At 37.8% G+C, this 13,649-nt stretch overlaps 2 protein-coding genes across 3 annotated transcripts in view; one reads left to right on the top strand and one right to left on the bottom strand.

The window, feature by feature from the left end:
• Positions 1-1,299: 1,299 nt before the first annotated feature.
• Positions 1,300-2,942, bottom strand: nopchap1 (NOP protein chaperone 1). Its single transcript, XM_060889639.1, has 4 exons — positions 2,821-2,942; positions 2,290-2,364; positions 1,970-2,103; positions 1,300-1,791 (listed from the first exon to the last, which is right to left on the bottom strand). The coding sequence occupies exons 1-4, from the start codon at positions 2,897-2,899 to the stop codon at positions 1,621-1,623; spliced, it is 459 nt and encodes a 152-aa protein (XP_060745622.1). The 5' UTR covers positions 2,900-2,942; the 3' UTR covers positions 1,300-1,620.
• Positions 2,943-5,874: 2,932 nt separating this feature from the next.
• The window catches only part of slc41a2b (solute carrier family 41 member 2b), a 27,332-nt gene continuing 19,557 nt past the window's right edge, over positions 5,875-13,649 (top strand). The window contains exons 1-3 of one of the 2 annotated variants that reach the window (XM_060889113.1): positions 5,875-5,993; positions 8,313-8,921; positions 10,302-10,409. In XM_060889113.1, coding sequence (XP_060745096.1) covers positions 8,433-8,921; positions 10,302-10,409 — 597 coding nt within the window. In that variant the 5' untranslated portion in view covers positions 5,875-5,993; positions 8,313-8,432. The remainder of the gene's footprint in view (positions 5,994-8,312; positions 8,922-10,301; positions 10,410-13,649) is intronic. The other variant, XM_060889114.1, reaches the window with a different exon arrangement.

Here is a 13,649-nt window from a genome sequence, read left to right as displayed (position 1 = left end):
CGGGTAGCATCACTTCCTGGTTCGGGAACAGCACCATGCAGGACAGACGAGCCCTCCAGAGGGTGGTGCGTTCACTGTTTTTACGCACACCTTTTTTTGCACTGTCACTTTAACTCTGGACTTGAACAGCACAATGCCACTTTATACACTATATACACTATTTACACACCATACTGCACCTGGACACTTTAAGGACAATCTTTAAAAACCATACACATTTATGTATATACATTATTTTTCCACTTTATTTTTCATATTTTATATAGTTTTTTATATAGTTTATACTTTTTTATTTATCTATCTCCTTTTGGTTTTGGTTTTTTTTATCCTAAATTGTATTCCTTTTTTATGCATATATACTGGACAGTTGCAAAAAGCATTTCACTGCATGTCGTACCCTGTATGTATGTGTATGTGACAAATAAAATTTGATTTGATTTGATATTTTAAGGCAAATAGGGCTGATAAAAGTTCACTGAATGATTGATTAACACATTCATGTTTCTTTATCTGTACCTACTGATGTGTGGCATAAACTACAATCACTTCTCTGTGTAACGTTTTACTAGAGGCCAAAAGGTTTTGGGAAGTTATTTGTGAATTTCTTTGCCATGCCACACTACACATAGGTTACTGACTCACTACAGTTTTCCTAAGTATTTCTGTTTCTAGGTGGCCAATCATCTACTGGGTTTAGTAGGCGAGTTGTATACCGTGTTGAACTTTAAGCTAAAAGCTTCAGTTGTGCTTTCTTTTATATCTCCAGTGTTTATATCTCCAGTCTTTTGTACCAGTGTTATAAAGCAGAGATGTAAACTGCCCAGCAGGGATGTCAAACCCATGCACTTTCCCATTACACTGCTCACCAGCAGCTAAACATGGAGTCATGATACTCGAATACAGAAACCCAACAGCATCCTAAAGTTTTAAATGGTAATGTTTTGTAAGCTAAGATTCTTCTCCTCACTTTTAAAGTTCTTCATAACCTTTCAGATTTTATACAGCTCTACGCTCAAGAAGCGCTTGATCTTAGGCTGCGCTTATATCTCCTTAAATGTTTAATGTTAGATGAGTTTTTTTTATATAGTTTATTGTTGTTTACTTTTCTTGTTTATTATTTATTACTTGTTTGAGTTTGTATGGTGACCTTGAGTGACTTTAAGGCAACTATAAATAAAATATATATTTATTGTAGTATAGTAAGATGTCAACTGTTGTTCTATTACTTTACAATTTCAGTTGATTTGTTTAAATCTCACTGACAGACGAGAATAAATGTCCAAAATTTCCTAAAACAGCTTAAAGAAAAATTGTTTATTTGTGGCTAAACAGTACCAGAATTTTCTAGTCTGACACATTTATCATATCTACAGAACCTCGGTGAAGGTCTTTCTCTCATACACACATCCACATATATTGAGGCTGAACTGTCCGGGCTGAGTAAACATCCTCAGCATTTCAACCTCATCCATGTCCATCCCTCAGCGTGCAAGCTGAGAACTATGCTCTCCTTCAGGTCCATGTTTACAGGAGTGCACAAGTCTTCAGAGTGAGAGTCCCAGACTGTCTGTGTGTATAATGTAAAGCGGTGCTGTGTTTTCCATCAGGAGCTGTTTTGAGTCATTCTCCTTCTTTTTCCAGCATTTCAATGTTGGCTTTTCTCTTTCGGTTGCCAGGTAGTTTAAGTGTTTCTGTACTGATGATCTCTTCATCTGAGCTCTCGTCGGAGGAGGAGGAGGACTCCTCTTCCTTGCTACTGTCTGAACCCTCAAGCTCCACCACAGCAACATCCTTTTTAACACACACACACACACGTAAAGCATGATTAACAGGATACATACAGGGTGTCTCTTTCTCTCTCTCTCACACACACAAATTCTGACACATGCATGATCAGAATCAGTGTGTCAATAAGAAAGCTAGATCAGGAGGAAGGTTTCACTCTGGGAAGCATATGACCAGGTCTTACCATCTCAATGACTTTCTCTGCTTCCTCAACACTCTCAATGTCGAAGTGACCTCCGGGAAGATTCTCCATCTGCTGCCTTAATGTCTCATTAGCCAGAGCCATCTGAGGCAGGAAATGCTGGAGTCTGTCTAGAACTAACATACAGATTAAAAGGTAACATTATTAAACAAAGAACAACGTATACTCATGTCTATAAAGCACTTAAGGATGTGCCGTGACGAGGAAATAATCGGCTTTGAACTTTAAACAGTTGCTCTGCTCCATCACACCTCCAGACTGGAACACAAGATTAGAGACTGTAGAAAGAACAAAATCCTCACCGCTGCTTCTTGGAACTTTTTCTGTCTGCAGTGACGACACGCTCTTGGATTTCAGTAACAGTTTATCATGAATTCCTGCAAGTAAAAGAAACATGGAGGATAATAAACCTTTATTTATATAATAATAATAATAATAATAATAATAATAATAATGGGTTAGGTAAAGAGAAGATTAATCCAGATTTTTTTTTTATACTTTATTATAATGATTATTATTAGAAGCATCATTCTGGTGAACACTTGTGATGTCACACTTGTGATCTGACTACATGTCTGATTAAATATTGGATTTAAAATCAGTTAATAACAACAACACAATTCATGAGTCACATTGTTCATAGTTACAAACAGCCAAGTGTCATTTTTAACCCATCAGGAACATTATTAATTACAGCAGGATTATTTATTTATTTATTCAGAGACCTTTATTAACTAAATAATGTATATTAAATAATAATAATTATACAAAAATATGCACCGCTGAACCAAAAGATGAACAATTCGCTCTGTTTTGTGAATAGATCAAGCTACCTTGTCCGTTCCCGCAAACCAACAGATCCCGAGAGGTATTTTTAGTACTGTTACTTTTCTTGTGCTCCATCTTCAACATGTGCGATGTGTTTACCCGAACGACTTCCGGGTGAAAAGTTAAGAAAAACATGAATAATACTGAGTACCCTCTAGTGGTAAGATGTGTGAATAACATTGGGCGCCCTCTAGCGGTGATCTGTATGAACAACACTACTTTACGCAATCTAGCGGCGAGCTGTACGAATAACACGATGCGCCCTCTAGCGGTGAGCTATATAAATAACACGATGCGCCCTCTAGCGGTGAGCTATATAAATAACACGATGCGCCCTCTAGCGGTGAGTTATACGAATAACACATAATACACAAGAAACACAAAGAAATAATGCATTCATTATTTTTAAGTTAAAGACACAAAAAAAGTTTAAAAATATAAATGACTAAATCACCAAATGCAATATAATATAATATAATATAATATAATATAATATAATATAATATAATATAATTATTAGATTCTCAGCTCAGGTTACAGTTTATGTAGTGTCTCTAATTTTATTCTTGTGTTCTCATGGGTTTGCGTGCTTCTTACCCCTGTCTAAAACATGCAGGTGGCAGATTAGCTGTGCTAGATATCGATTGACCGACCCATGGACACATTACACAAGATAAGGGTGCATGGTGTCCTGCAGTAGACTGGTGCCAAATTCAAGCTGTGGGTTTAGTGTTGAGGGAATAAGCTCCAGATCTACCCTGTGCAGGTTAAAGCAGTCACTGAAAATAAAATAGTAATCTCCTTGTTTACTGTCATGCATGAATTTTTTGATGATGTTTCTGGTTTGAATATAATAAATAAATGATGGTGCTGTGGGATATTGTCAGCCCTATATGGATTTATGTAATTGTAAACGATGAGGTGACATCATGAGAAGTTTAGAGCACTATTCCTGTTGTTAGTTTAATGGAGTAAGGTTTAACACGACAAGAAGCACAAATTGTCTAGGTGCATCTGGGAAGCATAAATAGACTTTGTGTAGCTTGTGAACTAACAGTAACATCCTTAGTTTGGCAAGTCTTATCAGAGAAAGAGAGTCTGAACAGCAACATTCACGGTACCTCTTCTGAAGTTGAAGTTAGAGTCAAGGTCAGGTAGTTTAGAGTTTAGAAAAATTAACATGGAAAAGTAGTTGTATCTGGGAAAGACCCAAACTCAAAGAGAGAAACAACAGCTGGAGCGTTTGTACTCTGGAAGCTCAGGATGAAGTCATCATGTTATATAATAAAAAGAAAAGAACAGTGCTTGAAAGCAGTGGTTTGTGGGGTTAATCGAATGTTCTTTGTGAGCATCTCATAACTCATCTTCATGGCTGACTGCAATGAACCTCATCTCTGTGTTCATTCATCCTGAAGAATTGCTTTTTTCTTTATTTTAGATTAGTGTACTCATTTGAACGAGCTAGTCTGGTCAATGCTGTAATTGAGTCAGAAAGATTAATTTTAGATCATCTCTTTTATTATATTTTTATAACCACAGTGCCTAAGACTTGTAGTCTCTTAGATTAAATGAGCCTGAGTACATTATGTCAGAGGAGCAGTAAAATACAAAGGGATCTAAGTATACAGTGGTCACAGTGGTTTCTTTAGTATTCAGCGCATTAACCTGCCATGTGATTTCAAATTCTTTCTCTAAAATACTCGTCACATGCGTATGCAGTATTTTTTGTCTGTTCTGTGGAGGTGACCGGTCAGGTAACTGCCTGATGTCAAGCCACGGTGTGTTTACATGTACTTCAGTAGTAGAAGTTTTCCAGAAATGTTGCGTGTCCTGAAATTCTAGTAAATCAGGTGACTGATATTTGTTATGCTAAGAACTTTTTTTAGCACTTCTCTAACACAGTAGACATTTTAATATTGTCTTACATTTTGGAATCTTGAATTTGAATCTGTATTCTAGGAATTAAAGTAGTTAAAAGAATGAAAAAGTCTCTCTCTCTCACACACACACAGTCTGTCTCTATATATAACATTTATGTTAGAAGTCTCCCATTTTATATATCATTCAGAGGTAAAGCTGTAAATTTAGGTCTTTGGACAAAGGACTTTACTCCTTCTGGCTTTTTTGTAACACGACAATAATATAATTCAAGCAAAAACTGAAACTAATTTATTTCACATTCACTATAAGTCTGCTTGTGTTGACCACATCACACATCATCCTGAGGATGATTATTTCCCCATAACACAGCACACATTATTGCATTTTGTCCATATACACACACATATATATATATATATATATATATATATATATATATATATATATATATATATATATATATATATATATATATATATATATATATATGTGTGTGTGTGTGTGTGTGTGTGTGTGTGTGTGTGTGTATATATATATATATATATACATATATACGTATATATATATATACATATATATACGTATATATGTATATATATATATACGTATATATATATATATATATATATATATATATATATATATATATATATATATATATATTTGCTGTTTACTTTTTGTTAAAAAAATACTTTTTGTTTTCAGGCTTTTACTTTTTGTTAAAAATAATTAAATACATACAAATCTCAACTACTGATAATGTGATAAGTGGGTGATAAGGATAAAGCTAATTATTTAACTGGAAATAAGTTAAATAATTAGCTATATATACATGTATATATATATATATATATATATATATATATATATATATAGGGTATTATATAACTAAAAAAATATAATAGCTGATGAAATTAAATTAATTTTAAATGAGGATTTGCTGTTTATTTCTCAGACAGAACAGGCTTTTACTTTTTGTTAAAATAATTAAATACATACAAATCTCAACTACTGATAATGTGATAAGGATAAAGCTAATTATTTCACTGGAAATAACACTGGATGTCTGTTAGTATAAGTGAGAGTATAACTGACCACATTATAAAAGTAACCTCAGTAATATTAAAATAAATAAAACGGGAGGTTAAATTAACCTCCATTGGCTTTTATTCTATATTATTTGACTTCAGCACGTGGCTCCACCCCGCTGTGATGACGTCACATCACTGCCAGAACTGGAAAGTCTAACATCTGAAAATCTTCATCTTCACGGAAGAAGAAATTTCACTTCATACAGGTTTGTAATCAGAATCAGAATCAGAATCCTAAACTTTAGATTTATTATTTCATATATATTTATGACCCGTTTAACTGGTCATATTGGCTGTTAAAGTGAATACAGCGAGCTAAGGTGATATTAAGTGAGTAGTTATTTTGCCTAGCCAACATGCTAGCTTAACTGACAATGTTTACTTTTTTAGTTTAGCTTCACGTCGGAAATAAACGACGCCTGTAAATGAATATTGGCTCATTTACAGTTAAACAGAAACACGTTTGCTGTGACGTGTGTGTGGTTGTTTGGCGTTTTCGCCTTCAGATGGCATCCTCAGAATCTCACAAAGGCAGTTCAGGAGGTTAGGCGTCCAAATCTATGTACTGGTGTATTCAGTACTAATGTATTCAGTACTAATGTATTCAGTACTAATGTATTCAGTACTAATGTATTCAGTACTATTGTATTCAGTATTGGTGGACTCAGTGCTGGTGGACTCAGTGCTTGTGGACTCAGTGCTTGTGGACTCAGTGCTGGTGGACTCAGTGCTGGTGGACTCAGTGCTGGTGGACTCAGTGCTGGTGGACTCAGTACTGGTGGACTCAGTGCTGGTGGACTCAGTGCTATTGTATTCAGTACTGGTGGACTCAGTGCTGGTGTACACAGTGCTGGTGGACTCAGTGCTGGTGTACACAGTGCTGGTGGACTCAGTGCTGGTGTACACAGTGCTGGTGTACACAGTGCTGGTGGACTCAGTGCTGGTGGACTCAGTGCTTGTGTACTCAGTGCTGGTGTACTCAGTGCTGGTGTACTCAGTGCTGGTGTACTCAGTGCTGGTGTACTCAGTGCTGGTGGACTCAGTGCTGGTGGACTCAGTGCTGGTGTACTCAGTGCTGGTGGACTCAGTGCTGGTGGACTCAGTGCTGGTGTACTCAGTGCTGGTGGACTCAGTGCTGGTGGACTCAGTGCTGGTGGACTCAGTGCTGGTGTACTCAGTGCTGGTGGACTCAGTGCTGGTGGAATCAGTGCTGGTGTACTCAGTGCTGGTGTACTCAGTGCTGGTGGAATCAGTGCTGGTGTACTCAGTGCTCCCACTAACATACGACAACATGCACCAGTCCATTTTGCACCAGTCCATGCACCAGCTCATTTTTCACTTTATCTGCATATGCCTTGCACTGCTTTATTTAAATTCCATTGTTAATATTATGCACATTGGGACTGAGAGATATACAATTTAAATTATCTATGTATGTACTGTACATGTGGAAGAGTTGACAATAAAGAAAACTTGAACTTGCTGGTGGACTCGGTGCCGGTGGAGTCGGTGCCGGTGGACTCGGTGCCGGTGGACTCGGTGCTATTGTATTCAGTGCTGGTGTACTCAGTACTAATGTACTCGGTGCTTGTAGACTCGGTGCTTGTAGACTCGGTGCTTGTGGACTCAGTGCTTGTGGACTCAGTGCTTGTGGACTCAGTGCTTGTGGACTCAGTGCTTGTGGACTCAGTGCTTGTGGACTCAGTGCTTGTGGACTCAGTAGTGTTCAAGCATACCTAAGTGATGTGTTACAAAGGTGCAGTATACAGGACTGTAGGATACGGTTTAGGACCTAGCTGCTGCGTCTGGTTTACTTATTTGTTTGGGGATAAAATGTCTATGAATTAAAGGTGAGGTTAAATTGTCTAGGTTTGGACCAGGTCCTAGTGATTTAAAGTGTGCAGTGATCTAATGTCTTGATCGGATTACTTTTTTCCACGTTTGCCTCTGGGAACTCTGGTTTCCTCCAACCTCCGAATGTACACCGTATGTCTAAAAGTTTCAGACACTTTTACATCAAAACTATATATGGTTATTACTCGATGTGTTGTCAAATGGTAGAAGCACACAGTTGTATTGAGAATTATAGTTTTCTTCACTGGATCAAAAGAGACCAAATGAAACCTGTTCCAGTGTGACTGTGCACAAAGTAAAGTCCATGCAGATGCTGTTTGCCAAGGTTGAAGTGGAAGGATATTATACAAACTTTGCATATATAAGGAATGTGTGCATGTAAAAGACAGAAGAATCTTTTTAGGTATGAGAATGTGTGGACTGTTAAAACTTATTAATAAAATCACAGATAGTAAAAGAAACAAACCTAAATCTACTGTATAGACACAGGACTAAGTGGCAGGTACTTTGATTAGTGTTTATCTTTGCTGCTGGTCTTTTGCAGTCATCCATCATCTCCACTATGTATAATTTACCTAATAACTGGGTTTGTGTCCTTCGACAGTATTATTATCTGTATATTTTCTGTCAGATTTATAAGATGCTTTGCGGTTTTCTTTCTCTTCTTCCAGGTCAGAGCTTTTCAGTGTTCATGTGAAAGCTATGGGCTTCATTCAGCAGTGTACCTGATCCTACTCTTTAATCCATTCCAGTTCAGACGGCCATGAGCCAGACCAGCCCCTGGCTGCAGTATGAGCCTCCGCACTGTAGGGGGTGCTCTGTTCACCTCCCTGCATCCTAATCTGCTTGTGAGCAGCAGTGGTGGTGGTGGCAGCCGAGGAAGCCGGTGGGGCTCTCTCTCTCTGAAACCAGGGTCTTCCCTGTTGCACACCATGGTTCCTGCAGGTTACACAGTTCTACAAGAAGAGCGACTGGCCATGGTGGAATTGAACTCACCCAAGCCGGAGACGCAACAGAACGGTTTTCACCGCGAAGCCCGTCGCCTTTCAGAGCGTTCTGGAGATGGTCGATACGGTGAGACGGAGCCCATGTTACCTGACAGCCGGCTCTCTGGAGAAGAGGTAGATGAGGAAGAGGAAAGCGAAGAAGAAGGCCAGAAACCAGCCACACAAAACATGCCCAAGGAGTCACCTCTGGCCATGGCTCTGCAGATACTGGTGCCATTCCTGCTGGCCGGCTTTGGTACCGTTTCAGCTGGCATGGTGTTAGACATAGTGCAGGTGAGTCTCACGCCTCATCGTCACATCGGTATGTAAAAAGGGTTTTTAGTTGAAGAAGATTAACCTTAACAAAGAACTGAAAAAATAAAATCGCCATTCCAACAGCTAGATTTGCATTTCTTGCAAATCCACAGTGCTTTCTCAGAGACAGAAGAAAGAGAAACAGGAGACGGAAGAAAAGAAAGAGAGGTGTGGAGAAAGATAAATAAACAAGAGATACTGATGTTATTACTTTTAAAGCCAAGGCAATCAAACCCTCGCTGCATTATTTTCAGAACATTTAACACTGAAAAGTGAAATTATATAGCAGAAATATGAGCGCACAGAGACAGCAGTCTTTCTTCTTGGTACACACTGACCTCACATTTCATATCATAAGTCTGAACAAACTGTAACAAACTAGCGTACACACTGGTGCCTGAAATCTGAAACCCACAAATTCAAAACATGATAAAAAGAAGATTGCAAATAAAAGAACATCCCTCAATAATATCCATGGTTTGTGTGCACCAAACAACGCTGCATGGTGTGGGCTATAAAGACGTCTGATCTTTTGAATGTAATCCGGTGGATATTAATGTGTCTGGTCCGTCATTTTTTAAAGAAGAATATAGAGTAAATCACTGGAGTGTGATTTTTATTGGAACATAATCAATGACCGTGCAAAGCTGAGTTACTCTATCAACCTAGTCCTTAGTTATTTTTCAGCAGCACCTCTTGAAAGTTCTCTTAGACTGAAGATTCAATATTATTTATTAGAGAATGTAATTTTGATTTACAATATAGTTTAAAATGAGTTAGCACATTAGTTTCTGTTTTCCTTCCTCTTTCAAGGTTAATAAAACCCCAGAGAAAGCACAAAGTATTTAGACCTGTAGACTTTATTGCCTAAAAATATTGCCTTTGCATTTATTGAATCAGAATCAGGTTTATTGGCCAAGTGTATTGACACACACAAGGAATTTGGTTCCAGGTGTTTGTGACTCACATAAATAACACTATACTATACAAGATAATACAGACTATATGAGATAATGCAGATGTGATACAATAGACATTATGAATATTAAATATGAATGCAGAATATATGACTGATCAGTTATGTACATAAAGTGTAAGAAGTGCAAATAACAATATTGTGCAATATTATTGTGCCACATGTATTTAACAGATGCTCTTATCCAGAGTGACTTACATTTTATCTCATTTTATACACAGCAATTGAGGGGTAAAGGCTTTGTTAATGGGCCCAGCAGTGGCAGATTTGTGGACCTACCACATGTATATATGTATTATATATGTTTATGCTATATATCATATATATCATATATATCTATAAATTTCTCTCTCTCTCCCTCTCCCCCCCTCTCCCTCCCTCAGCATTGGGATGCCTTCAAATACATCACAGAGATCTTTATCCTGGTCCCTGCTCTCCTGGGTCTGAAAGGAAACCTGGAAATGACTCTAGCCTCCAGACTCTCCACAGCAGTCAGTGTCTACCTTTTGTCTTTTTCACTTCTCCTTTTTACTTTTCTCCTCAGACGGCTAATATTTCATCTTAATCCTTTACAGGACATCGACTGTGGTTCCTTTTTAATCCTTACACACGAGCCTTAAGTTTTTTCTTTTTATGAGAGTTTAAGTAAATCACTGTGATTTATCATCAGTTAGAGAAACATCAGCTGGTTATTGTGAGTGTTTAACCATGAGTCACCATGTGTTTGCTATATTAATACGTGGCAAGGCATGTCGCATCATTGCATCATTGTATATTCCGAGAATTAAATCACAAGGGTGTGGTGGTGTCATGCGACTGATGTGAAGCACTAACACTGTTCTCGTCACTGTCGCTTATTTTCCCATAACTGCAAATCCTGATCACTTTTACTCCTCTTATATAACAGCAATAGCAATTTGCCTAGCACATTATTAATTCATTTATTTTTTATATTAATTTATTAACAAAAATTTTCCAGCATTGAAAATTTCAACTTGTGAGATCTTTACTGAAACTTTAGTCATATTAATTCCACGTTTTTTATTCTTTATGTGGATAAAGGTATTCATGTTAGCTGTTCCCATGTGGTTGTAGTTATTTATTATTTAAATGATAAGAATGAGGACAATATAATGATTAATATCCTAAGCGGCGACTTGCAGCCAGCTCTATGGTCGGAGCTGCTGTAAAATTAATCCACACTTTATGACCTAATACAGGATTTTAGAATTCCACAAATCTAGTAATATACACAGTACATATTACAGTTTTATTTATTATTTTGTCCAATTTATTAGCAGTAGTGCCAGCATTGTCATGTTAACCGTTTCTAACATTAGACAGTTCTAGTCTTTTATTAAAGTCCTGTCATCACAGGTGTTCCTTTGGCTTCTGTAGCAGATAAAGCCCATAATGCACCCTTAGACACAGACGCCTTACACAGGCTTTAAATCGGGTGTGTCCTTTCTTATCTCTGGTAGGATGTTTACAAGACCTACGTAAAGTTTGTTCTCAAAATGACTGTTCTGGTAGAGATCTTTCATGAGAATTAATGCCTGTTTAAATTCTGTAGAATTATATATGGAATATTCATTAAAAGCTTTAATTAACTTTGTATGCTTCATATGCTTCATTTTGTATGCTTCATTTTAGTGTGGGTCTGGGTGTCTGTGGGTCTGGGTGTCTGTGGGTCTGGGTGTCTGTGGGTCTGGGTGTCTGTGGGTCTGGGTGTCTGTGGGTCTGGGTGCGTGTGTGTCTGTGGGTCTGGGTGTGTGTGTGTCTGTCTGTGTTCAATTTAAGTTCAATTTAATTCAAGTTTATTTGTATAGCACTTTTTACAATTGACATTGTCTCAAAGCAGCTTTACAGAACATAAACATAGAACAAAGGTTAATATAAGGAATAATAAAAAGATTAATAGAATACAAAATTCAAGATTGTGTGTGCTTGTCTGTGTGTGTGTGTCTGTGTCTGTGCGTGTGCCTGCCTGTTCGTGTGCCTGCCTGTTCGCGTGCCTGCCTGTGCCTGTTCGTGTGCCTGCCTGTGCCTGTTCGTGTGCCTGCCTGTGCGCGTGCCTGCCTGTGCGCGTGCCTGCCTGTGCGTGTGCCTGCCTGTGCGTGTGCCTGCCTGTGCGTGTGCCTGCCTGTGCGTGTGCCTGCCTGTGCGTGTGCCTGCCTGTGCGTGTGCCTGCCTGTGCGTGTGCCTGCCTGTACGCGTGCCTGCCTGTGCCTGTGCACGTGCCTGCCTATCTGTGTGTCTGTGTGGCATACTTATACTGCTATTTTACAGCCACTGAACATTTGGATTCTGTGTGTGCTGTAAATTTTTTGCACATCATATTTTTTCTTTTTAAACCATTTAAACAATGGATTAACCTTTTTTTTTTAATAAAGAATAATTCTGCATGTAATTATACGTAAATTGGGTTTGTTTCTTTCCAGAAACTGAAACACTCACAGTCTAGGGTTAGAAAGAAAGATGTTTTCATGTTAAACTAATTTCCAGATCCGCTCTGGGAGAAAGAAAGCATGAAGAATTTATATTCCTTAATGAAGATTAAAGAAAATTATTTGCATTTCTATAGACTTCTCTATGCGATCTGTAATCTGGAATACGGCGATGCAGCATTTCTGTCGGCCTTTTTTTGTATCCTCATCTCCATCTGCAGCAGCAGCAGCTCGCAGTATCAGGGGGGTCACCCTCAGTGTGTGAAATAGCTAGTGTTCCCCTGCTGAATCTGTCATTCACACTCGAGGTGAGACAGCAAACAAACGCTGCAGAGGAGAAGCTCTAGCCTCTTGTTTTCTCCTCACACAGCTGCCACCACCATAGTCTCAGCTCTGCTACTCTTTCTTTTTTACACTGTTTTTATTTTACAATGGTTTTATTTTTTCCTCTTTTACTTATGCACACACACTGACAGAGTTTGTGGTCTGATCATTATATAAAGGCAGACACACAAGCTTCACTTCACTCCGAATTTTGGGCAAACATCAGTATCTAGTGCCAAAACCGGTTATCTTACACACGCCTGTGTATTTACATAATACTGCCACATACTGCTTGTAACCCTGACATATTTTAACTTTTGCCATCTGTTGCTTCCGCTTCTTGCTTTTTAACATTTTATTTTTAGTTTTTCTCACACAGTATTCTGGGGAGTATTCAAAGCTCTTTTCATCCTCAAATGAGTTCCATATGTCTTAATATATAAATACTTGTTTTAAAATATTTTAGTTACTGGTAAAGTTGTAGCATTTTGGACATTTTTTCCCCCATAACATTTATTTTTCAAGATTTAATTTTTAAAAATTGTCGATTTTCAATTTTAATCTAAGTTGAAAAAGTGAAAAGAATTCTACATTAATGTGAACGGAAAATGAATTTTCACCATAGTGAGCATTCACTCATTCACTAGTGTCTTATCACCTAAGGTAAAAGTCTCACAGAAGCCTCAGCATTGTTTGTTCATGCTAACAGCGGCAGGAAACTTTTATAGAAATCCGGTAGTGTTCATTTAGCTTTATTTTATTATTCTGACTACATTCATTTAAACTATTGAACCTTTTGACCCTTTCCCTATTTTTGTCTGTTGATTTTGTACTTTTAGATAAAAAAGCTTGCACTTTGTGCTCTAGTGCCCATGAGAGCTGCATTAAATAGGTTGTGTTAAAAATGCACTCTACTCCTGGTTTTTTTCTAATTACTACTTTAATTAAAAATCTGATTCA

The sequence above is a fragment of the Tachysurus vachellii genome, chromosome 16, assembly GCF_030014155.1.
Source record: "Tachysurus vachellii isolate PV-2020 chromosome 16, HZAU_Pvac_v1, whole genome shotgun sequence".
Taxonomy (NCBI): domain Eukaryota; kingdom Metazoa; phylum Chordata; class Actinopteri; order Siluriformes; family Bagridae; genus Tachysurus; species Tachysurus vachellii.
Note: the sequence above shows the minus strand (reverse complement) of the source record. Positions and strands in the feature narration are given on the sequence as shown.

Excerpts from the sequence above, each read along its gene's own strand:
- nopchap1 (XM_060889639.1), bottom strand. The coding sequence starts at position 2,899 with ATGTTGAAGATGGAGCACAAGAAAAGTAACAGTACTAAAAATACCTCT. Across the intron at positions 2,365-2,820 it reads GGTTTGCGGGAACGGACAAG|GAATTCATGATAAACTGTTA; the intron begins GTAGCTTGATCT and ends TTTTACTTGCAG. Across the intron at positions 1,792-1,969 it reads CAGAGAAAGTCATTGAGATG|GATGTTGCTGTGGTGGAGCT; the intron begins GTAAGACCTGGT and ends TGTGTTAAAAAG.